We start from the raw sequence: 25,118 nt of genomic DNA, 5'->3' as shown, positions 1-25,118 counted from the left end.
CTGAAGTTAATTACGCCAGGACATCTGCTGTGCTTACCGTGTCTAACATCTCCCGTGTATGTGCAGCTGACACACAAAACCGAGCTCTGGATTCTGTGATAGGAGTAGCTGGAAACCCAACGACGACAACTCCAATGCCTTTTTCTAACATGCGTCTTGCAAAAGCCCTAAGCAGAGAAGAAGAAAGAAAGATAAATTATCTCCAACAACTGGACCACTGAGAGAAAACATTCAGGTATAATAAAACAATTGACAAAATCCTGTCTTCAGTTGAAGTGGATGGTAATATTCCCATTGAATTCAATAAGAACCAGAATTTTACTGCTAAGACTTGCTGCTTAACAGCTCATGAAGACAAATGGGAGTCAAATACTAAAAGTATGATGAAAGAGAGAGCCCTGTAGAATAGGTATGATTCATTTAGATCAATGAAAGGGGTTGAGTGTAAACCAAACTGTGTGGGTATTTGCAGGTCCTAAGCAAGGGAGAAGTCTGACTTCTGGAAGGTATGAGAGCTGGGTTCCTGCATATCAACAGGAATAAAACAATCTGTGTAATGGTTTCTTTGCACTCATAATCACTCTGCCAGTATAGGAACCTTTTTTGTAGTAGGTACTAGACCTAGAATGCATATCCACTCTAAACTACTTGCAACTATTCCCTACAGTTTAACCCTTACATTATGCTGCCACTGACTTCTAGTTTGCATGTCCAAGTCAGTGCACAGCTGCTGGCTGGTAAGTATTAAAACATGAAAAAACTGTTCAAAGATCAGATGGGGGGAAAAGAACATCCATCCAAAATAATTTGTACATCAAAGGCAACGTATGTCTTTTAATGCTTACAAATTAAAAAAATAAAAATCCAAATTCAAAACCCTATCAAAGGTATTATCCCAGAGCAAGTTAAAAAAGGATAAGAGAAATCTTAAAAATTCTGAATACTGGAACACCTCAAAATTAAGTCTAGGGCCAAATTTAAAACAGAGTGTAACTAAATGATTAAGTCACCTAACAGTATCCGTTTCTCTTGTGAAGCATCTACCACACATAAGTACATTTTCACAGCGTATACCAAATAATCTGTGAACTTGAATAGTGTTTATTTTGCCAACAGTTGTTGTTTTTTTTCCCAGTACTTACCCTATCTTACCAGGCATATAAAGGAGTAAGGGGACAACAGGAGAATCATCATTGCCATAAATGATGAAGCCCATTTCATGCAGTCTTCGTCTGAAGTATCTTGTGTTTTTCCCCAGCTGGCGCACTCTTTGGAGCCCTGAAATGAGTCAGTTGGGAGAACAGTCAGTTCAAAGATCATAACCAGAGTCTAGTAACAGCCAAGAAACAGGGCTGTGGGGAACAGTTCAAAAAAGATTGGCTGAAATGAGTATGTTGCTATTTGATTCAGAAGAAAACCGTGGAACGAGCTAAACGCAACTATGCTGATTATTATGGCATTGTGGGACAGACAACGGATATTCCTGTACTTGTGAGGTGACTTCCCACTGGCAGAAACGTGTCTTCTGAGGATAGATAGTGGACAGTTCCTTTTACTGCACTGAATAAAGCCTACTGAATGGCACGCACCTAGAGAGAAGTAGTTATATGTCTCTGCGTACAGGACATGTAAATAGACCATGGTCTTTCTCAACATAATTCACTATAAAGTGGAACAACTGATGTCTGCTGTTGATACAGATGTCAGTATATGCATACTTTTTCTTATGAACACTATTCCATGGAGGTCCATAGGTATTATATCTTAGCTAGTTCTGTGCACACAATTTTGTGGATTTTATTTTTTGTTCTGTGAGTGTAAGAATGCTTAATGTAGAAAATACTGTATTTTGAGTCGGCTCAAACTGATGTTTTTGCTACAATTTTTTAGACAGAGGGAAAGCATGCAATAAACTTTGTTATTAAACAAGGTCTGATCTGCAGTTTTCTACCAACATTTAGCATCACTCCAGTTACTCTAAAATGCACCTATATATGTAATCCCTAGCTGAGTCCTGTTCAGTTTCTGTCCTCTTATCTTGCTGTTTTAACCTCAGTATCATCATCTGACAACAGACTTCAAGCATTCAAGAGCTGCAGACACAAGTTTTGTTCTCTGCATTGTCTCTGGCCTCATTCAGTCACGAATCCATTGATGTGTCCCCCAGAAAAACTGACAGGAGAGTTGAAAACAATTATTTTTAACGAATGAAAAAGATAAAAACCAAGCCTTTTCTTTCGCAGTGTCACTAAGGAGGTGGTTTCTGACAAGTGCAGTTGCTTCCCCACCCATTGCATACAAGAGGCAAGAACCACACTTAACACGACTGTAGGCAGGAGATTACTATGTCCTTTCCCCACTCCTCCTACATTGTATTTCATCAGCAAGCTGATATATGCACTGCTTGTCCAATGCTGTAAGGTGCTGAGATGGATGGTGCCACCTACCCAGCACCCCCATGCTGCTCTTTCCCACTGCCTCCCCAGCCCCAGCCTCACACGACAAACTGAGCCAGGTCTGCCTGACCTTACCAGAAAGAAAAGCACTGAAACAACATCAAACAGATCCATTTTCTAAACCTAATCGCCGTGCAGCTGCTTGTGCCTGCCCAGCAGAAGTGGTGGCAACATGTGGTTAGACTGGGGTTTAGCGGGACACATCTCAGCTACATTCTTAACTTTCATTTTCCTGCTATTCGTCAGCCCAGACTTTCAATATCACTTATGTTATGTCACCAGACATGAAGACGGAAGCCTCCAGTACAACTCATTTCCTCTTTTCCCCTTTGCTTTTAAGGTGTTTTTGCACAGATGTATTGCATTTTCACTCCATATTTACTTCTTCATTTGACTTTACTTTTCGTTCGCTTCACTCCACATTTACTACTTTCTCCTGTCATCCTTCTCTGACTGGATGCCTGTCGCCTAATTTCCCAGCCTCCTCCTTGTAACCACGGTGGCCAGTTCGGCATTTCTAGCTGCTGCTACCACCTTCAGCAGATTTGTCCTCAGACCACGTTCCGCCCCTGCACCTGCTGTGGCTTTTCTTCCTATTCTCTCTTGGCTAAGGTGCAGATCACCGCACCTATACCAACCTTTCCTCCATTAATCATTTCTGAGCATGCGTAGGTTTGAACAAGATCTACCGCTTCATCTGTTCTGTATCTTCCCGAGTCAAGGTTCTGTCAGTGTTCTGGCTGGGAAATTTATAGGGAGACTGGGACTTGCTTCACAGTGATCAGTGTTTTGCTGAACAAATTAAAAGATCTCATAAAACCAGTGCATTTGTAGCTTTATGCACAAAGCTGCCCACGCAGACAACCTGTTAGTTACAGTTTCAGTCATTCAGTTTAAAGCATTCAGTGGAAGAGATCTGCTGGGTTAGAAAAGGCCACAAATAGTTTAACCATCTCTCTAATGCTGCTAAAACAAAAACAGCTGTGCCAGAGCAAGGAAAACAAATGAAACACAAAAGCGTCCTACTACAAAGCTTTCCAGTCACTAATAAAAACAATAGTCTGTGGTATTTCCAAAAATATTTTTGGTGTAGTAGATCTCAAAAAAACCAGGAGGAAATATTGAAGAGGAGGAGGAGAAATGGGGGCAGGGGAGATGGCAAGGAAAGGGAGTTAGGGAAGAACCACAGAATAACGTGTTTGAAGTCTAAAGAGAGACATTTTCCCTTAGTCAAATTTGTAAAGATGTTATTAGCACCTCCTGAACACCCAAACTATGAGGAGAAGGGTGGGGAGTAACCTGAACTGGGGGTTCAAAACCCACTGCTGCTTCTGGCTATCTTAGCAGCCCCTGAGCTAGTTTCCAAATTCTCGGTCTACAGCATTTGAAACTACTATATTTTCAATTAGGGAAAGTTTTCATAAATGCAGATGTTCTTGGCGAGTGCAGTTTGAAGACTCGCTGCCTTCTCCTTTCTATTCAGCTGTTTACCACAAAGCTGGAAACAAAGTGTCAGCCATGCAAGATTCCAGGCTGTTCCCTATTTATCAAACCATATGCACATGGCCCAGAGCTGATCAGTTTGTCCCTCCTTACTTTAGATACCAGAAATTTAGACTCCAAAGCAAGAGGGGGAATCCAGCAAAGGAAACTTCAGAGCTGAACAAGGAGTCTCAGGCCACCTCCTGAAAGTCGAACACCTCTTTGGTTTTTTTCCAGCCTTCCCTTGCTAAATCTATACCCTCAACCAGTTTGTGACGGGAGAGATCGCCTTTCAAGACTCCCTATGGAACTCATTTCAAGCAAGCCAGTGCTGATGTAAAAAAGTCACTTTAATGTTCTAGCAGCATCCCAGAATAGTACTTTCTTTTGCAGGGATGCATTAAAGAGCCAAATAAAAGATCAGAGTGCTCACATATATCTGGAGGGAAAAGCAGCACATTAGGGGACGATTGCTACGCACGCTGTATTTGTGGGCGGGTGGCTGGGAGGAACTTATTTCTTTACCAAGTGTCAACACTTCCCTTTCCCATGTTAAATCGTGTTAAGACCACATACACACATCGTATACGCAACCGTCCTATATGCTGTCCTGATAAGAGCAATAAAAGCCTTACAGATTGAAACTGTACTTCAACACTCTTTTTTGTTCCTTTACGGGACCCTCCAATGTCAGATGAGGAGGCAGATCTGAGTAAAATGGTTTTTTTGGTCTCATAAGCCCTGTCTTCCCCTTATACTGCAGATTAAATCAGCGTAAGAGTGATGAATTCACTTTAGAATCAGATCTTAGTCCAAATTCACTGTAGTATGTTTAACCAAATACATTGCATTTAAAAACTATTTTCTTTGATTCTTGAGGCTGTGATCTTGCATCCTTTATTACTTACCCAGTGAAAATCTGCAGAGTTGGACCCTTGAGCTAAAATGATATAGCTGCACTTATTAGAGCGTAAGAATTTACATGTATGGCATTAACTAGAGGATCAGGGCCTTAGCAAATATATTTCTTCAAAAATTCTTAGTTTGCAAAATTTTTGAGGTTTTACAATCTATGCAAATAGCTTATAGCACAGCATGCAGGCTCTCCAGATTAGTTCTATTCCATACAACACATGCACCACAACACAGCATATGTTTGGAGAAAACAGCCTGGACAGGGAAAACTGACCCCTAGCTAATTGAAACTAAGCTCACTAACGCTCGAGTTTTCAGCTAAGGATGAGCATGACCTTATTAAGAACTCTCCATCTTTTTATTAGCTGAATTAAGAAGAGACAGAAAGAGAGAAAACTGAGCAGTAAAGGATTCTTAAATTTCACAAGTTATCTTCATGCTGCTTGGAACACCGAATGATACACAGGCAGTTTACTGGGATTTTGTTGAAATACAGGATTAATTACCTGGATGATAAAACAAAAACAGGTTTATTGCATCTGCAATCCACCTGCTGCTGGCAAATTCAGAGTTTACATTTGTTGCATCACATTAAAAACACTTGGTTTACTGCAAAGTTCTAAGGTGCTGGCAATTCTCAGAATAATGCTGATTACATTTTTATTTGACACACATTATTGCGTATCAGCAGTTTTAGCTCATTAGTTTCTGCAGGCTTCTAGAAGGCTTTATAGCTCAAAATTAATATGGGCTAGTTTAAGAAAAAATACAAAGTGGAGGCAAGAGGGAGATCAATGATAAGAGACAGCAGCTTACTCGTAATTTCTTTGAAGAATCAAGTTTTTTAAGAGAGCCACTTGGAGTAACAGACTCGGTAGATGCTTTGTCATGTGCTGGGCTATGGCTTCAGACCTGCTTTTGGGGAGAAGCTGCTCCGGAGTCCAACAGCAGGAGGGCATCCTGCCCGCACGGCTCAGGGCCTGATCTCAGGCCGGTGTTACCTGGCACAGCTCCATGCACTTCAACAGGCTTTCCTATTTATGCCAGCTGAAGACCTTATCCTGGCAGTGAAAGAGGCAGTAAAACTATCAGCTATCTGAAACAAAAGTTTGTTTTCCTCTTCCAGCTACGTCTGCTTTTCACTCCCGCACGATTTTAATAAGCAGAGAAGCTGGCTGTGTTCAATTCCTGCACAAACATTCTACCTTTGAACTCTTCTTGTAAGCTTCTACCCTTGGAAATTCTGACTCAGTGTACTGAAAACAGGAATAAGCAACCTGTAGCCTTTTATATCAAGATCTCAGGTGGATTTTAATGGAAGGAGAGCTATTGTTCCTGAACCCGTTCCAGAAAGATAATTCCATGCCGTACTTCTTTTTGGCATGCAGTGGACTTTTCAAGACACAAATCCACCTGCTTTAATCTCCTCCAGCTGTTGTTTCATGGGGTCTTTCTAGGTAATTAGTTACACAATCACACTTTTGCATACTGGTGTCACTGCATCTCTTCAATCTGTGTTCCTTGGATAGAGTGCTCCACTCCCTGCTTTCCTCTACTAACAACTAGATAGTAAAAAGCAAACTTTCATAGGCTGAAAAAAAAATTTGGAAAACAATAGCTCTTCCCCACTAAACTGTTGCAGATGGACAGATTTTCTTTTTTTTCCTCTGGTTCCATTATAAGAGTAATGCACATGTACCTCCATGTGCATTAAATCACAAATAGAATGCTGTAAAACTAGGGTGCCTAAAGGAAGTATGTTCTCAGGTAAAAAACCTTTATAAAACAAATAATTTTGCTATGAATTGGGGAGAAGTGAAGATATTTTCTCCTACAGTCTAATGCCAACTAGAAACCTAGTAATTTCAGCTTAATTCAGCTGCTAAATAAGCCCTTAAGGACTTATTTAATCAGTCCAATTTTAGCTGTGAACTGCTGCAAAACATTTTCCAGAGCAGATTAAGGCAAGAAAAAGCAGCAATTTCAGCTGAAGCAGAAAGGAGAAAAATTGTACAGATTCCATCATTTTTACCTTATTTCTTGAATGAATCCGCTACGTCCACCAAGCACCTTATCTGTATTCAGATATGCAACGTAAGCATCCGGCATCCCGTGCAAAAGCGGGGACAGAGCAGCCAGCCTTGGCTGAGCCTTACTTACTCCCAGCACAGGTGATTAATCACAAAGCAGGTCAGTCTCCCTGCTGAAAGGCAGCTGGTGCACAACGTGCTCCATCTGTATCCCATTAGGTGGTTCTGAAATGCCAGGGATCTAAACGCCTTTAGTAAAGGCACTTCTCTCCTTTGTGCTCCTCAGGCTGATAACAGCCCTGGATTCCTTGGGCAGCATCTGGAACAGAGGAGGGACCCTCATGCTCTATCCCAGCAGCAAAGATGCCCTTTAAAGGTGTCGTGGAGCTGCATGTTGCCGTCCCCAGGGAAACTGTAATGTTTTTTTTCGCTGGGGGACAGGCTGTGAATCTCATCCAAACCTAACTGCATCCCTCCTCCTGCCTGCAGTTAACACTTCCATGGGGATAGAGGTGATACCTATCCATGGGTAGGGTCTGCTAGAGGACTACAGCATCAATTTAACTTTGGATGTGGAAAAAGTCACTTCAAGCGAGGTAGGATTTGGTCAATCCTCTGAGCTCTTGCAAATCACTGCAAACATTATCACTCCAAATCCCCTGCTTGTTCAAGTCCACTGCCCCCTCCACGGATAGCTTTGGCTTCCTGTAGGATGAGGACTGCATGGCAGGTGGCTCCACTGGAACAGTGTGTCTCTTATTTTGAGTAAAGATGGCAGAGTTTAGCTCTGTTTCATCATCCACTGCTGGGAGAACATCTGTGAAGTTCAGCTTAGACAAATAATAATCATGACAGTGTATTATAATCATTAGCATCTTCACTGTCATAGTGACTGGAAGCCTTAGTCATGGAACCAAAGCTGTGCAAACAGGGAATAAATTGGCTTAAGCACTTTAACTATAAGCACATACTTATTGCGAATATTAAAATTAAGCCAGGGTTCAAGCATTCTGCTCGATGAGAACCCGAAAGAAGCAATCCTCTCTGAATGAGGCAGCAAAATGAGAATCTGAGAAGGAACAGTAAAAAGACATGAACGACTGGTATGACTGACGCTCAAAGTTGTGTCAAGCAGGTTCAGGGGGTGCGTCGCTATGTAGCCTGCAGCATCAAAGCTGCAGCTATAGTTCCACAATCAGCTCGGCCCGGCATGGGTTTACTTTGCTGCAAAAGGGATCGTTCCTCTTGGCTCCAGCTGCTCAAGTCCTGGCACTGGGATCCACGTAGCCATATGGCAGATTGGCTCAGGGAACCAGTTTGGCCGTAGGCTAACCATTCTGGGGAGGGCTGGTTATTTTTCAGCTAGATGAGTTCTCTGATTCAGTTCATTGCATGGCTGCACGAACACGAACGCTGGCGTAAGGAACAGGGGCACGAATAAGGGAATTGGTTGGGGGGAAAGCAAAAAGGAGGGCAAATCTGCCCCTCCTTGCACTGGTGCTGGTTTATGGCAGGCTGCAGTAATGTGAAACTAAGGTTTTTCAATTTACAGAGGACCCTGTAAAATGTTTTCAGAAGATTGCTGAGCACAGATAGCAATGGAAGGTGTTGGAAACTGATCATTTTAAGAAGTCAGTCCTCCAGTTATAAAGACATCTAAGGCAGACAGAAATGTTTTAAAAGGGAACCTTTTAAAACCAGATCTTTTTAATACCAAGCCAAAACAGAAAGCAGCATTCTGCAGCTTCTCACAATCTGAATGAGCTCAAATGCAAGAACTCAAAGTCTGCTAAAAACAAAACCGAAAACTAGTAGTTACAACAAGGTAAACGGATTAGAACAAATGGTACAGTAAATTAACATTTTAAATAAACACTTTCTATCTAAGCAACCTCAGGAATTATCTTCTAATATAACAAGGACAGTTGATTCCCAAGGACAGGGTTTTGAATTTTTTAGCATCCTATAAAAACATACGAAAAATGCTTATTGCTGTTGGTAAATTATTATTTGCCATGCATCAAATAGAAAGATTATACCTTTACAAATGCTGCAATTTCCTTTTGATACCACTATAATCTATTATTAATCATCAAGAAAACTACCTTAGATTTTTTAGCAGTCTTAACTCTGTCTGCCTAGTGGTTCTATTTTTTTTTGCCTATCAGATTTAAGTGTAAAAATATGCTTTTGGTATTCTCAGGCAGAAAGGGGAAAAAAAAGGTCTGAGGTCACAGCTGCAGGGGCTGTGTTGCATGCAAGCAAGCGTACTTGAAAATCTGTCCAGGGTCCAAACACTCTGAGTCAACTACAGTCTCATCATGGGGATAAAACCACTAAGGCAGCTGCTGAGTTTCCTGAGGTATCTCCAGTGGCGTAATGAGAAGCCACGAGAAGAACACATAAATAATATCTATATTATGAATTATAAAGATTAAATGCCGTGGGAACTTCTGCTTCCCATATCTCCTAATAAATGAGGAGAGACACATTTGAGATGAAAAGGCCACAAAGGCTTAAGAGGGATAAAATTATATTTTTTTAATGGGCTATATGAACTGAACTGTGGAACTTGCTGCCTTATGACATTACTAAAGGAAATACAGCTGCCAGAAGTTCACACCCTTTTGAACAACTCTATTATAGGAACTACGATAGTATCTATGACATGTTACCAAGAATAAATGTGCCTTGTTCTACAAGCCATCGATTTTCTGGGAGTCCTATAAACCACGGCATTGAAAAATGCCAGAACTTGCACTCTGCTAAAAATATGATTTTACATGAAAATGCAAATATATTCACAATTTTTGTTATCATTCTCTGACTTTTCTGAAACAAGTCGCTCAAGAAACAAAGGACTTGGTCATAACTACCCCAAACCTACCCCTCTCTACAAGGCAGGAACAACTGTGCATGTCAGTTTTGAGGGAACTACTATCTTCTCCTAATTCAGCATTTTTTTGTTCTTCATTTTCTCAAGTCACAGCAGAAAACATGGCAAAAGAAGGAAACTGTAATAGCTCGCTCAGGGCTCTGCAGTATTCTCCCAGTCACATTATCACAACACTAATGTCTTACAACTATCACAAATATTGATATGGGACCTACGCATACATTTATGGATGGTTTCTGTGGGCTATACCATAACTTCTTGGTATCTTTTTACTTAAGGTGAGGCAAAGCTTTTAAAATGAGAACTTCCCCATCCAAATTGGGGTCTCCTGCTGCCAAGGAACGTAAGCACACATCTAGCTAGCACACTTGCACAGCAGTTTACTGACCAGAGGAGAACGTCTGAGGTACCTGCACCGGTTTGGAGTTTGCTGTAGTTTCTTACAGACACATTTGTCCCTCTACTCCTTCTCCACACCAGGCCCTTTTTTGCTCACAGCCTCTCCAGTGCGTCTCCTCAGAATCTTGTTTCGGTCCTCGTTTCCATCCTTGCTGCCCACTTGTTATCTATTCCCTGTTTCCTCTCCTTTGGTTGCCAGACTCTCTTCACTCTTTAATCTTCCTGGCTCACCTCCCCAATTGCCTGATGGTGCCAGATGGACTCGGGTGCTCAGGGCCCCCATCGGCTGCCCAGGCTCCAGGTGGGGGATGCTCTGCTCTGTTCAGGTTGCCCAAACTGAGCTGAATGATGCTCCTTTTACAACTGGATCTTGTAATTTGACAAGGTTCAAGTACAGAGTTTTAAAAGAGACTTGTAACATCACAAGACTCAGAGGGTATTTCACAGAGACAGCAAAAATTATCAACTTGGCTATCACAATCGGAATCTTCATCCAAAAGCCTGGAGAGATTGAAGATCTTCAGGGGAAAAAGGCTTTTTTAAAATTGCTTTTCTCCCCCTCTATTTTTTTTTCTTCTAGATTATTAAATCCCCATATGCAAATCTACGCTTCTTCTGAGGAAGGACTGAACCTTTTTTGTTGACATGAAAAACTTGCAGCCTAAACCAGACACCTGCTGTGGACAATTTCCAGCTAAACAGTTTAGGTTTCACAGAATTATTTTTAAAGTGCTAAACTGTTCCTTCCTTGTAATAAAGCAGTACCCCTTGTGTCCATAAACACTTATTAATATCCCACAGCCATGCATCCAGTATACTGATCCTGTCCTGGAAATGTACACCCTGATTCCTTTTCCAAACAACCGTACTCTTACTAATTGAAAACAAAGGAAGAAAATATGAGAGATCAATCATTTGGATACACATCAGGATAAACAGAAGCAGTATCACAGCATTTCTGGCCTCTGGTGTTACCCACTACATAATTCCACCTATGTTACGCTTTTCCAGATGAGCAACTTAACAAATTAGTGGAGAGTAACTAGCAAGGAATTGAAGGGAAAATATAAAAGACAACTGCAGGAAGTGCTAAAAAATACAGAATAAAGAGTTTTAAGAGCAGTAATTTAAGTCATTAAATCACTCTTCCTTCTCTTAGTCTTCTATTAATCTACCGGGGAGTCACGAGGTTCAGATATAAGAACATGCTGGGTTAATAAATTTGTCATCCCATTAGTTCATACTCTTTTCAAGAACCATCCTCTAGTTAACACTGAACTTTTTAGCAAACTCTGATTTTGTTCCTTCCCAAAACATTCCCAGTACTTTTTGCAAGGCTCCCTTCCCTACAGAAATGCCTTTCAGAGGAGAATTCATAAGTCGACATTTCCTTACAAAGGATTCCCCAAATCATCACGTGTGAAGAGAATGCCATTTGAGATAAATGGCAAAATAAAATAATTTTATCAATTCTACAGGTTCAGAGGATACAGGGTCCCTGTGGCAATTCTGGTTCACTTGGAACCTCTCTGCCAGGTGCTCATGCTCTCACAAGGATGGCTCACACTGCAGGATTCACCATTTTCTATGAGAGTGGACCAAAAGAACGTGGCCAAGGCTGCTGTTGTCCTTGGAAACAAAAATATCTAAGAGGAGACAGTGCTTTCCTCCCTCTGTTCCCCCCTCCTTTCTAAGCCACCACCTTCCTCTCTCTGATGCCAAAGCAGCATTTTAGTGTGGTCCAGCATAACATTTTTTCCTGTGTTTTGGGTTGTGTTTCTTTTTGTAGTCCACAAGACAGCCTAATGAAGGGAGGCCCACATGAAAGAAAACCCAAAATAATGAGTCTGGCTCAGAAGGACAAGAAATATTTTTACATCACAGCCAGTTCACTTTGTGCAATACTCCAAGTTGTGATATATGATTTATTAGTTTGTTTTGCTATTCATTTGCATTTCATATTGCAAGACAAATTAAAAAAAAAACAATAAACAAAACCTGACAGAATGCTAATTTATTTCATGAAGGATTTGCAGAAGACTTAATAGGCACTTATTTTATGCAGAAATACAAACATTATGTCGTAAAACAACACTGCTTCTGGAGGAGAAAACGCTGCACACTCTTAGCCCTAAGACAGTCTGACATGTACAGCTTAAAAGACTCCGTCTTGAACCAAGTTCTCCTGTCAGCCTGCACCGAACCGCATGCAGAACCACGCGAGCTGAAGAGGCTTTGAAGGTTTGGAAATGCTGAGTGTGTTAAATATTTACCACGCAGCAGCTATGAGAGCCTTAAGGACATCACTCTCGGGCAGGCTCAGTGTAAGGCCGCCCTCTGACGGCAAATCCTGCCTCCAGCCAGCGCAGGGAGCAGCACCACACGCATGGTGGAAGAACCGTGTCAGAGCTGGTTTCTTCTACTGAAGGGATGGAGGCATCAGCATACGCAACCTCGACCTTTCAAGCTGGAAAGAGTTGTTAACACTCTAACTTACTTCCCTGCCAAAACAACAAAAGTTTCGTTTCCTCATTGCCCACGTGTTGCGCTTCGTTATCGCGCTCGGCAGAATTTTGCACCGGGAGCGGATTCTCCATCCCTCCTTTCGCACACTGGGGTCTTGTAAATTCCGACCTTGCTGAAGGGCTGCGATAAATGTCTTGATAGTCTCATGTCTGTCATAGTTTGAAACCTCCCTCCGGGGCACTGCAACAGAATGGCGCAGAGCACTATCCCACCTGCTCCCAGATATTCCTTTTCCTTTCCATTCGCACCTTACTCCAGTCATATCTATCAGGAAGGGCTAATACAGAATTACTCCATTACTCCTACATAAGGTAGGAGAAAATAGCATAACACAGCGCTGCCGGACAGGTAGAAAAGCGTGCAATTTCAGAGCAGAACGTGCTACCTTCAACTGCATGTCACATAATGACATGATTCTCAGGCCTTCCTGACAAAAACTATAGGAATTCAAACCCGACCACTTCAGGTTAGGATCTGAGCCCTAGAACATTGACTACATCTCAGTAGCACCTCAAAACAACAGCAGATATTAAGTCAAAGCTATTTTGCTTGTTGTCACATAGGAAGTACACAGAGGACTGGGTGGTAGCTGCACCTGCAACTTCAGGAAAAGAATATAAATAAACCTCATTTTTCATTAAGGCATCAAGTAGTCAATTCTTTTGTGACAAAATGTAGTTCAAAACTAGCTTTAGGACACCATAATTAATTCCTGAGTGAGGAAGGAATTACTATAATCTTCTCATGCTATCATTCAAAATACAATACCTATTTTGAAATTTCGCACCGTGCTTCAGTTGCTTGCCATGTACAAAGAATATTTTACATCCCTGCTGCATGTGGATGAGTGTGGAAAAAGAAACAGAGGTGAAAGTACTTCTAAGAACGATTATTTGGATACTAATTTAACAGTAAGAATTAATTCCTTTGCATTGCATTACCACACTACTTTGCTGCTGGATGACACTTTGTGTGTGCCTGTACGCAGTAGATGCTCTGGTACTAGTTGAAATAAGTGCAGTTAAAGAAGGTGGCTTACCTTGCGTTGTCCCGTCTAGTCCCATGAGACATTTCATTGCCCTGATGATTTGTTCTGCTACAGGTGGACACATAGACGTGGCGTACACAGCACTGTGAGAATGAGTTCGTAAAAAGTCCACAAGGTCCTTAAACAAGCGAAACAAAGCATGAATGAGCTTTGAGCTGGCCAAACAGCAGATCTCCCTCTTAACTACTGCAGGAGCGGGAAAACAGGCAAAGACATTTCACCAGTTACTGGTTTGCTTTCTTGGCTGCTACTGTTAACGCATGGCCTGAAGAAACATCAGGCAGGTGCAAATACTTTACCATATAAGTAGGGCAATTATAACTGAAATGGAGGTCTGGAATAGAACAATGTTTACTTCTGTGCTAAGGCTTACTATAAAGGAGCCAAAATCATTTAAAGACCAATGAACAGCTGCTCTTAAAATACTGCTAAGTTCCTCTCTAGGAATGAAGCAGAGCCTACGTGACACCTGTACCTTTTCTCTGCCCCAAGACATAATCCAGGAAAAGCAACTCTGCTGGGATCTACTTTTGGCTATTAGCATATAAATTCTTTCAGCTGGAACTTCCCATCAGTGTGGCAGGGACGGCCAGGTTCGAGTCTATATAGTTGTTTTAACATTTCCTTGTATAACTAAGAGCACAACCTATGCTCCTAGAAGAAGCATTATGCAGGTCTGAAGCACCAGTAACTCCTGAATCTGGGGACTTCAGTGCTTTATTACGACCATCATTGTTACAACAGCTTAGAGCTCCCAGCGCAAAATATCAGAGTAACAGTAACCACACTAAAAGCTGAATGCATGTTACTGAGAAAATGATGAGGCCTGCTTGAACACTGTCCTTGATGAAAAAATATCACCAGAAAAACCCCAAAGACAGTAACACAGATTATTGCCAAAACAGCTGTATAAATCTATGCTGTAACTTCAATGCTAAGGATAAAAATTTACCAAACTTTATAGAGGTTATGCATTACTATATTGCAATTGTAACTCTTGACGGTCTGATCAAATAGCTGAGAAGGCTTCTGTGCTCTTACTGATGTAGATTAAACAGAATCTTACATTCTGGCTGCAGAAATTAATGTAAGTGCGCTAAGTGTGTTGGCAAAGCAGCTGTCACCAAGGCCTGGAAGCCTGAGGCAAAGCTTAAAAAGTGGTACACACAGGCATGAAAAGAGCAGCCCGCTTTCAGCTAAGAAAACTTCCAAGGATTAGATGATGAATCACTTCAGACTGCTTTTCACAGGTCTAAGGCTTCCTAAACTTTCTAGCTACATTAGCCATATTGTCTTGGGTAAGAGTTAAACCTCCAGATACAAATTCAGGAAGGAAAGGAAACAAAGTAAATTCATTTTTGATGTATTATGACAGCCTTTTTTAAGATCCCCAGGGGCAAAACCAAAAAAGACAGCAAGAAATATAGACTTTATACTTTCTTACAGCCCTTTTATTCTACTCAAGTGCTACCCTTATTAATGTTATCCTGACAACTACCATATGGGCTGTCTAAACAGGCTTACAGGCTTCCTACTCATTCAGCAAACTACTTAAGCAATACATTCAGCAGGGTTTGAAAAGGGTAAATAATCAGCAACCACTTAATATCTCTGTCAGGCAGTAAAACCGATGACATTTCACAATGGTGCTGATCATGCTTTCTCTTCTTCTACACCCCCAGTTAAAACAAGCTAAGCTCTACTTTTTGTTGACATCTGTTGTTGGCAAGAGCTTATTTTGTTAATATATGCAGAGCAACTGAGGACATGGATTTTACTAGTGCAAAAGACCCTCAGTCACTCTCTTTCTCCATCCTCCTGAAAAATGCAACTATTATAAGCCACAACTGTTTAGTAATTTTATTATCAGTGGATGAAACTGTGGCTTTCATCTCTCAATATTGCTCCACACACTGTTTACAAATTTGAAACAAAGTAACGAGCAGTCTGCATGCAAATTAATGTAGTGAAGTATCTTTAGCCAACCACAACGTGTCTAAACATTTCCAAGACAAACAACAATCATCAGGGTGGCACAGAAATACCCAACACAAGCAAATTACATAATATGAACATGAGACAAAAGTAAGAAAGTCTGACTGTTTGATGTACGTTTGGGATCCAGACAAAAACAGTACTAACTTGAGAATAGTGCTCCTGCAAAGCAGCCTATGCAAAAGGATAATGAAGATAATAAGAAGGTAGTTCTGCTGCCTTGATGTTAATATGCCTGTGTTTTTCTTTTACCTTTTTGCCAGCTATGTATCCTCCAGCAGCGCCAAAGCTCTTTGTGAACGTTCCCATTAACACATCAACGTCATCAGGACTCATGCCGAAGTACTCCACAACTCCTCGGCCCGTTGCTCCCACCGCACCGATGCTATGAGCTTCGTCCAAGTAGAGGTAGGCTTTGTATTTCTTCTTCAAGGAGACTAACTCTGGCAGGCGGACTATGGACCCTTCCATGCTGTGGGTGCAGAGAATCATGGATGAACAACAAAACCTGTACTTTGCTCTGCCAGAAAACACAGGCATTAACTGCCATGAATAATCCTCTGGCACCTCAATTTTACAGCTTTATTTACAGCTCAATGAAAAATTGCCGCTCTTTCCCATCTGCAGGTAAGCACAAACCAGCCAGTTTTAGAATTCAAGCAATCAAAATCAGTCAAAAAGTCTTTGAACATTTGCAAATTTCCAACGTGTTGGAAAAGAGAAGGAAAGGTATAAAGCAAGGGGGAGACACACACCCAAAGCAGCATGTTACAAGTCACTACAAAACAAATGTTGTCATGAATTAGAAGGAACCACCATAATTCAGTCTGGTCCTTGCTTACATTATTGTAGGATGCTGTGGAAATACTTGGGGTAACAGCTCGAGAACAAAATTACTCTGGTGCAGAGTAGCTGGGTCTAACGTACATGGGAGATGGGGCACATGAAAGGCACAGATGATGCTGTAACTCTGCGCAGGCCCAGTCTTCAGAGTGGATTGAATTGGGGATTAGAAAAGGGACCTCAAATCCATTTCTGCCAATCCATATTTTGCTCGAAAATGTACTTTTTCGGAAATTTAGCCTGCTACCTAGTACTCAACAGGAAAAAAGTTTCCATTCTTTTTAGTTTCTTACAGTCATGGAGGAAAAAGAAACATTCTTAACTTTCACTAATGGTGTATTGAGCTTTGTAGAAATGAGAAAAATGATGAATCTTCTGTATTGTTCATAAACACATCAGCAAGGTAGAAACCTTTGTGAGATGGCTACAGCTATGCTTGGATATACTCTGATGCACTCAGGTTTTTTTTTTCCACAAAAAGTTAAACATGTTTTCTTCCACCAGCTCTAGTGAGCAGGTCTTTAAATGCTAAATACTTCCTATCAAACACAAAGTGAGTGTGCTGTGCACCAGGAAAACCAATGCTCCACGGCTAAGGCCTGCAGCTAAGACAGATCTGATTGCAAATGCTATAAGAGTTTCAGACAAGCAGAAACATTGAGTTTGTTCCCAAAAAGCACAAGTACAAAAGAGCAGTGCAATCAACACAACTTCTTGGCACTTTTTTAGATCCTTTCTGGACTTTCATGGACTGTTGTACTGGCACTCTAGCTGCAAGATGCAGCTAGAAGCTTGGTACCACAAAAGGAGCAGGATGTGCTTCTAGCACTTGGAAAATTTCTGACAATTTTAGTTCTTCTTCATCCTTTGGTCTCCTGAGTAAGCTTGGAAACAGCCTGGTCTCCAGTTTTGAAGGAGACCTGCCCAAAGGCAAGTCTCCATTAGTTTCAAAGAACAGCATGGGGGGGCAGCTATGGAGAAGGGTTTCCTGTGCTGTTCATACTGGGAGGTTCACAGAGCCTGGCTGTGTGTGCCTGGAGGCATATTTTTGGTTGTCAGGTGGCTACTGGCAAATCTTGCCCTTCTGTCTTGCCCAGCAATAGAAGAGGCAGCTATGGGGCTGTATATTTGCACCACAATCTCTTGCAGCAAAGAAGGGTGGGCTTGTACTGGTGCAAGATCCTGAAGACTGGTCTTTCTCACTTTTCTCAAATGGCACTTGGCAGCTGGGGGAGAGGAGACTTGAACCACCACAGTGATTTTTCCTAATAGCTGTGACGAGGGCAGAGCCCACAGTCCTCACATAGCCCAGAGTCAAAGCATTAGTCAGCCAAAAATTATACTGAGCCACCCAGTGCGCTTGGGCATGTACGTGCTGGGGATGGCAGCAACCTGTGGGCCCTGCGCGTTGGCTCCGTGGTCAGAGAGTAAGAGTGGTGCGAAGGAGCACTTCTGCAGAGGGAAGATTAGGCATCCTACCCTCCACCTCCCCACGATACTTGGGCAGACCAGCTAGGCAGGGCAAGACAATAATAGTTTTTCCACGTTTACAAGGACGTCATTAGGCTTAGTGGCTCATGGAGATTCAGATGGTAAATTAAAACTACAGAGCTTGATTTGCTGCATATTTGTGGAATGGAAGCAAAGTTGTTGCTGAATCCCAGAATACATAGAGCTGGTACACAGTTGTTGCAAGATTTAACCATTAGGAGGATTTAATGAAAACTTTTCTTACTTGTATGAGTAGGAGGATTCTCTTTGAAGCTAAGCTGTTTAGTAAAACAAGGCACTTGTATTCAGTTTCACTGTTGATTTACTGCTCTTGAAATATGCTGGCTGACGTAACTGTTACAATAATTGACAAAGATTCTAACATGGCCTTGAACTGTCCACGGAACAGATAAAATGCTCCTGGTTTCATGTACGTGCTCTGTGCTGCCATTTAAAGAGGCCTCAGCCCTCCTCATGGCAAAGACGAGAGCTGTTTCGCTGCTGGCTCTGACCTTCGTCACTGTTTTGACCCTGGGAGATGGTTTGCGATATGAACACTGCTCTGTTTAGAATTGCTCCAAGATAAAGCTCACTTCACATAACCCCTTGGGTAGCCCAAATGGAAAGTTTACTGTATTCTTCCGTAAATATTGATGTCAACTGAGTTTAAACCATAGAGCCAGCAGTGAACTGTAATTGTTCTGTCTCATTCTGGTCGTGTCACTTGTACAAAGCTATTGATCTGTTTCCACATCTGCTCGGGCACACAGGGCACATTGAAAAAGCTGGATGTAGACGAACATAAGCTGGCTCCGCCCAGGCCAGATATTCTCATTACGTGGTACTGGATCCTGCCTTGTAGCAAAAATTTTTAGCTTGGTGGCAAGGATATAAAGCTTCTAGGTTGTGGTTGGCCCTTGTCTTCCTTGTTTGTTGGAGAGGTGATAATCAGAAATTTTGGAATCACTCAGTTTTGAAGCTTGATTCAATCCCTGCCAAACCACTGAGATTCTTCCTGATGCAGTTGCTGAAATGTGTAGCCAGGCGCTTTGAAGGACAGGATGTGTGCACTTGTGCTGATCATCTCACTTGGAACACAGGCTTGCTTTTCACAACATACTGACAGTTTTTGTCCAGTTTATTTTGAAACTTCTCAGGAAAAGAGTTTTCTACATTCTACTCTGGTGCCACAGTTTCAATATTTTTTCTGTTAGGAAAATTAATTTATCAATATTCAAACTGTTATCTCCTTCATAACTGTGTCACTCAATATCTCTAAATATCATAGAATCCTAGACTGGCCTAGACTGGAAGGGACCTTAGAGATCATCTAATCCAACCTCCCTGTCATGGGCAGGGACGCCTCTCAACTAGATCATGATACTCAAATACTAGATCATGATACTCAAATATGTCCTATTCAACATCTGAAAACTTTATCTGCTCCCCTTTCAGGCTAGTTGATAATTGGGAAAATCTGTCCTTTCCTGTCCTGTTACTCGCAAGACATATGCATTCCATTTTAAGGTTTTCTTACATGAACCTTGCACATTCATAGAAACATCTCTGTTTTGTAGTTTAGAGCAATTGTTTCAAGGAAACATTCCAACCCTACCCTCAAATACAATCCCATACACTGCAGCCGTAGAAATGTTAACCTTTAATGTTGTTCCCTGGCCAAAGACATTGGCCCATTCCCATTACCCCTTTCTTTTCTGGAAGTCCGGTCACTTAAATCCAGTAAATAAAAAATAACCCTGAAAAATTGCCTGTGGCATTGGCATTGAACCCCAAGGAACTTCTAATGCACAGGAAAAGGCACTGGACAATACCTAACTGATCAGAAAGCTATCTTATTAGCTGCAAGGCAAAATACCAAAATTAAATCACAAGCAGGGATTAAAAAAAAAAAAAAAAGAAGTCCAATCGGTTTTGATCAGTTTCTGGTGCTCCATAACTCATGCCCTGGGCCTTGGCCTATCTGACTGGTAAATATGTTTGCAAGAGAGCAGAAGCCTACCGCAAACCACGTAAGAACACAGTAATTGATTAATCCTGAACTGGAAATGGTAGAAGCCAAGGAAAACATTAGCTGGAATTTAAAGAACAGAAATATAATTTAGCAAGTCAGTTTAACTTATGCCCTGGACACTGCCAAATCTTGTTCATGCTTTTTGTACTGAAGCTTCATGGCTAGATGGTCTCTCTCGGTTTGGAATGCAAATGGAATATATTTGCTCCTAGGCTAGTCCAAGTTAAGAACCAGCTTTTACTAGTAGTTACATTTACTTCTGGCAATTCTTTCTTTTTCCTTTTTAAGATAATAGAGACATTAAAAAGCAAACAAGCATATACTTATTGCTCTTTATTTGACATGTAGCTTGAGTGCTTCCCAAGTCGCAGGGCCAATTCTGCCTTCGCTTGTAACCAAGCAAAATCTGCGGCTTATGGTTTCAAATAGGAGTCTGATTTCCAGAAAATCTCATGTTGGCCAACAACGACCCTTTTCAAATTCTGCCAGCTGGTAAGCCCAGACTTATACACAGTGCAAATACATTAACATACTCCTAATGGAAACAGATGGCAATTTTTTTCCCATACAATGAACTTCACCATACTAAGACTATGGCATCCTGCATAACAATATTTTTTTTAAAGAAGGAAAGCTTAATATTTCTTTTGCATCTCTGGAAAAAGCATTTCTGTAAAAATTTGCTGAGCCAAACTTGCAAGTCAAGATCTTTTAACTTGGAGAATGGCTCTGATCAAGTTATTTAAATTCTGTCCCCAAAGCATAACTTAAGTCCTTCAAGAAAAAAAAAAAAGAAAAGGCAGTATTAACTACTGTAAGAAGAATACATTAACAACACTCTACCTCCTCTTAAACCCTCCAGGTGAATGTTAATCTGGCACCTGGCAAGCCTTCAAGAAAACCAATATTAGCCAATAGGAGGTTGGAAAATTTTAGTCTCTTTCAAAAATCACGGGCCAAGAAAGTAAAGAACACGAACAGCAACAAAAAAAGAGTATTTCCAATATGTCTTTCTCCAGCTTTTCTTTTTGCATATGAAATGTTCTCAGCTACTTACTGGATCAGACTACATGGCTTATGAGTCTGTTCTCAGCAGCGCTGTAAGAACAGAGCAGCTCCGGCATCTTGGGCTGGCAGCGATGGCAGGGATACAGCACGGTGGGGTGTGGTGGCATCCTCCCTCAAGTCAGAGCAGACTTGCTTTGCAACCAAACCACAATCTTCAATTTTTGATCTGCTTAGATTGTGAAAACAACTAACCAACCAACCTAGCTACTGCTAGGGCTAGTTTCCAATGAGAAACTACTAGAGATCTGAGCTTCTTTTTACTTTATGCCTTTCACAAGCGCAGGTTTTCAGGGCATGAGCGGTCTTAACATTATTTAACCCTTATGGGGCTGAAGGAACTTTATAGTTCCTTTTTAGCGAGGTTCTCTGAGGTTTAACATGTTTTTAGTTTGCTTTCCAACAGAAGGCTCTTCGAAGTTTTGAGAACTAAATCTCCTTTGAAAATGAACCACAAAAATAGAGGAAAAGAAAACTCTGCATCAAATATACATCTGGAAATACAGTTATAGCAGTTGCAAATATCTGAGAGTGGGTTTGTCCCACTGCTCGGACTGATCTATGCTTCTGTGCCACCAGTCTATCTTCTTGCTTCCTAGCGATCAACATCCAGGGTAAAGGATTTAAAACTGAACAAAGCTCAGCAGCTGGAGCCTTTTCTACAAGCCATGCGAGCGCTGGGAATATTTGTTAGTAAAATGTTGGTGGTCCACTTAATTTCTGCATGATCAAAGTCTTTAAATCTCAGCTTTCTTTTAGTAGTGCCAAGCTATGTTTATTTACGGTTTTGCTCTGTTTATTCTGGTTGAAAGGAGACGTTCAGCCTGCTTTGGATCAGCTGATCTGCTGCCGACCTGTTTCAGCTCTGAGTGACAGGTGTTTAGATAAGGACTGATTTGTTCTCTTTGCAGATGGAATATGTTAGGTAAAAAGAAAGCACTGACAGCTATGAAGTTGAAATGACATGAGATCGTAAAAGATTCCTTAGGAAAAAAGTTAATCAGCTCAACCGTGCTAGCACTGCTCAATAAAATAGCATAAACAATTGCCCATCCAGACTGGCTGTATTGCAGCAGCATGTTATACGATTCCTATATATAAATTTAATGTTGCTTTCGTAGATCATATCATGTCTTGTGAATGAGTGATTCTGGTGCCCTGTGTACAGCCATTGCTGCTCCCAAAACTAGCCACCTTCTCCTACCTCCCTCTCTCATCATGGTCACAGTAGCCTTGACTAGATCCCTGCAAACCGTCTTTACTGTCCAAGTCTCTGCTTCTTTGGCTCTTCCCTCTTCTTCACGATGTCTAGCTCACACTGCTCCAGCTCCTTGACCACTAGCAGCTCCCCCTCCAGGCTGTCCACCAGTCCCATGGCTGCCTCCCCAGCAACCTTCTCCTGCCTTGAGCATCTGCCTTGATGAAGCCCAGGATCGTGAGCCTGGCGGGTGCCTCTCTTTTGCTGTTCAATTCTGGCGATGGCTTGTCTTTCGGGTTGGGTGTAAGATGCACCACATCAGTGAAGTGGGGCTATCTGACTAGGATGCTCTATAATTATGTTGTATGATTGATGCTGATATTATCTCATGGATTCTCAAAGGTACTACTCTCATTCAAACTGCTCCAAGGAGTGGGGCTAAAGGAAACACCATTGGATATTACTTGGAAAGCCAGTCTTTTAATTGTTTATTCTGTTTAAGAGTGAGTCCATCAGATCCAGCACTAATTACTAGAAAGGTTCTGATATCACTCGGCCTATCTTCAGCTTGAGTTTTCAGTCCAACAGCTGAGTAAGAACTGGGCATGCGGAACTTAATTAGTTCTGCACAGCTGTCTTTTGATCTGCCTGTGCATGGCAAAGCGTTCTATAAAACTCAGCTTACTCACTTAGCAAAACTCTTGACCCCTTACAGCTCCATGAATTTTATCCCACATACCAGCTGATGACCTGTCTTGCTCTCACAGTATGTGTCCCACTCCACTGTGATCTGCTAAATCAGCATTCAGAACAGGGACAGGATCTAACTGGAGCAAGTTCCACCTGGGCTTAAACTGACATAATGGAAATCAACGTATTTATAAGGTCACAGAATGTTCCTGCAGCCACCACTCTCATTAAGATTTCCCTCAGGTATCTAAAGTCAATGTTTGCTTCACTCAGTACATAATTCTGTACTCAGAAATGATAAAGAGTACTCACAATTCTAAAACACAACCATACCTGTAAATGCCCTCCACGAGGATGATAATTTTTCTCCATGCTCTGCGGCTTCGAGGCTGCCCATATATTATTGCATCCCTCAGCAACTTCTCAAGGCTCTGCATATCTTTATTTAAATACAAGAAAAGGGAGGAAGGAGAAACATTAACAAAGTTTTTTCTAAAGAGCTTTTGATTTTCTACTGGGCACTAATTTTTCCTATACAGAAAAAGGACATTAAAACAATGTGTCCTGGAGATAAATTTCCTTTATTAGTAGGCAAGACCCAATAATTGATTTAATTTGCCCAAATGCAATCAAGTGACAAGGAGAGTATAACAAAGCTTATCTGGGAAAGTTCTAGAAATTCTTGGCACAGATTTTATTTAAAGGCAAAAAGGGACCAGTACATTTAAGTACTGAGACTAATTCCCAGCAGTTCTCTGCATGGGTTGCTGATACTCATAATGTCTCAAGGCTTCTGAATACTGAGGTTTTGGTTGCTTTCCAACATCACTCATGAATAACATGCGTTTCTTCGGCAAAGGTTTGGATCAGGCTGCGTGAAGCATGTCAGAATGGCAGCAAGAGAACTCTTGTCCTTCTCAAGAAGGAAAATGAGTGAAAGATTACCGGTGAGAGAGACCTAACTTGATACAAGCGCATGGCATGAGAACACCAATCTGGTGCCAAAATTCTTGGCACTGGTGGGGCTTCAATGTAAGGAAGTCTGGAACAATGTTAGAAATGTAGCTGCTTTCTCAAAGGCTGAGTGTGGATAATCCAATAACATTCTTGAAGGAAAGCCCCTGAAGCTTTAAAAAACATGGAAGCAAGAAGAACATCACAGAAATAAGGGCCAGACCAAATATGAATCTCAGTACAGAACTGAAACCAGAATTCTAGTGTCTGCACATGAATGAACACTCTCCAGAATGAATTATTCTGGTACTTTTCAAGAATCTGTTGGAACATTTCAAAACGTTTTCAAAGAACATCCTAAAAAGACTTGTTTTACCCTAAGGAACGCTATAAGCCAGCTCAAATTGTGAGTTGAGAAAGTCAGTGGCATTTTTTCACAGCTCAGTGAGCTCCGAGACGGAAATGCCATTATGAATAACGCAATGCAGACAGCACACTTTCCACTAGATGGCAACGAAGGAAATAAAAGCTCCTTAATTCTTTAAAAGGGGAGTTTATAATCCAGCTGAGCATTTGCAGCAAGAGCATGTTTCATATGAGAACTGCTCCTCTTCTGAGTAGATAATATTCAGAAATCTTTTTGAGTTCTGAGAATTAAAGAACTCCACAGGATGATAGAAAGCTCACTCAGCCACTCAAAGGAAAATTTGGGTGTCTCCTTTTCTTCCCTGCATTATTTCTCTACCGATGTCATTGTCATCTAAATCCTTTTAGGACCTTTGAAACCTTCCTCTGAATCACAGAAGGTCTTTCAGTTCAGCATTCTGTCTACATGTCACAGTCCAATTTGGCTCGAGACTTCAGGAAAGTCAGTTTGCCCAGCCTCTGAGCTAAAAGCATGGCTTCAAGATTCAGGTTTTTTAACATACATCCACATGAAAGCCAAGAAAGGAGAGGAAACGTACATAACTGTTTACTAGAGCTACTTAAAGTAATACAGGGTTGTAAATAGCTCCTCTGCCCGAACTAGTGTGGGACACTAAGAGCAGACAGGGAAGACAGTGAAGAACTTCTCCGAGGTGTGAGCTTTCCTGACTT

At 41.4% G+C, this 25,118-nt stretch overlaps 1 protein-coding gene across 1 annotated transcript in view; it reads right to left on the bottom strand.

Annotated features, from left to right (window-relative positions):
- SPTLC3 (serine palmitoyltransferase, long chain base subunit 3) overlaps positions 1-25,118 on the bottom strand; it is a 52,201-nt gene that overhangs the window by 2,754 nt on the left and 24,329 nt on the right. The window contains exons 6-10 of the mRNA XM_009871746.1: positions 23,400-23,505; positions 16,000-16,219; positions 13,744-13,870; positions 1,143-1,278; positions 38-167 (exon numbers count right to left, since the gene is read on the bottom strand). Coding sequence (XP_009870048.1) covers positions 38-167; positions 1,143-1,278; positions 13,744-13,870; positions 16,000-16,219; positions 23,400-23,505 — 719 coding nt within the window. The remainder of the gene's footprint in view (positions 1-37; positions 168-1,142; positions 1,279-13,743; positions 13,871-15,999; positions 16,220-23,399; positions 23,506-25,118) is intronic.

The sequence above is a fragment of the Apaloderma vittatum genome, unplaced genomic scaffold (genome assembly GCF_000703405.1).
Source record: "Apaloderma vittatum isolate BGI_N311 unplaced genomic scaffold, ASM70340v1 scaffold5910, whole genome shotgun sequence".
NCBI lineage: Eukaryota > Metazoa > Chordata > Aves > Trogoniformes > Trogonidae > Apaloderma > Apaloderma vittatum.
The sequence above is the reverse complement of the archived record's forward strand: the minus strand, read 5'-3'. Positions and strand labels throughout refer to the sequence as shown.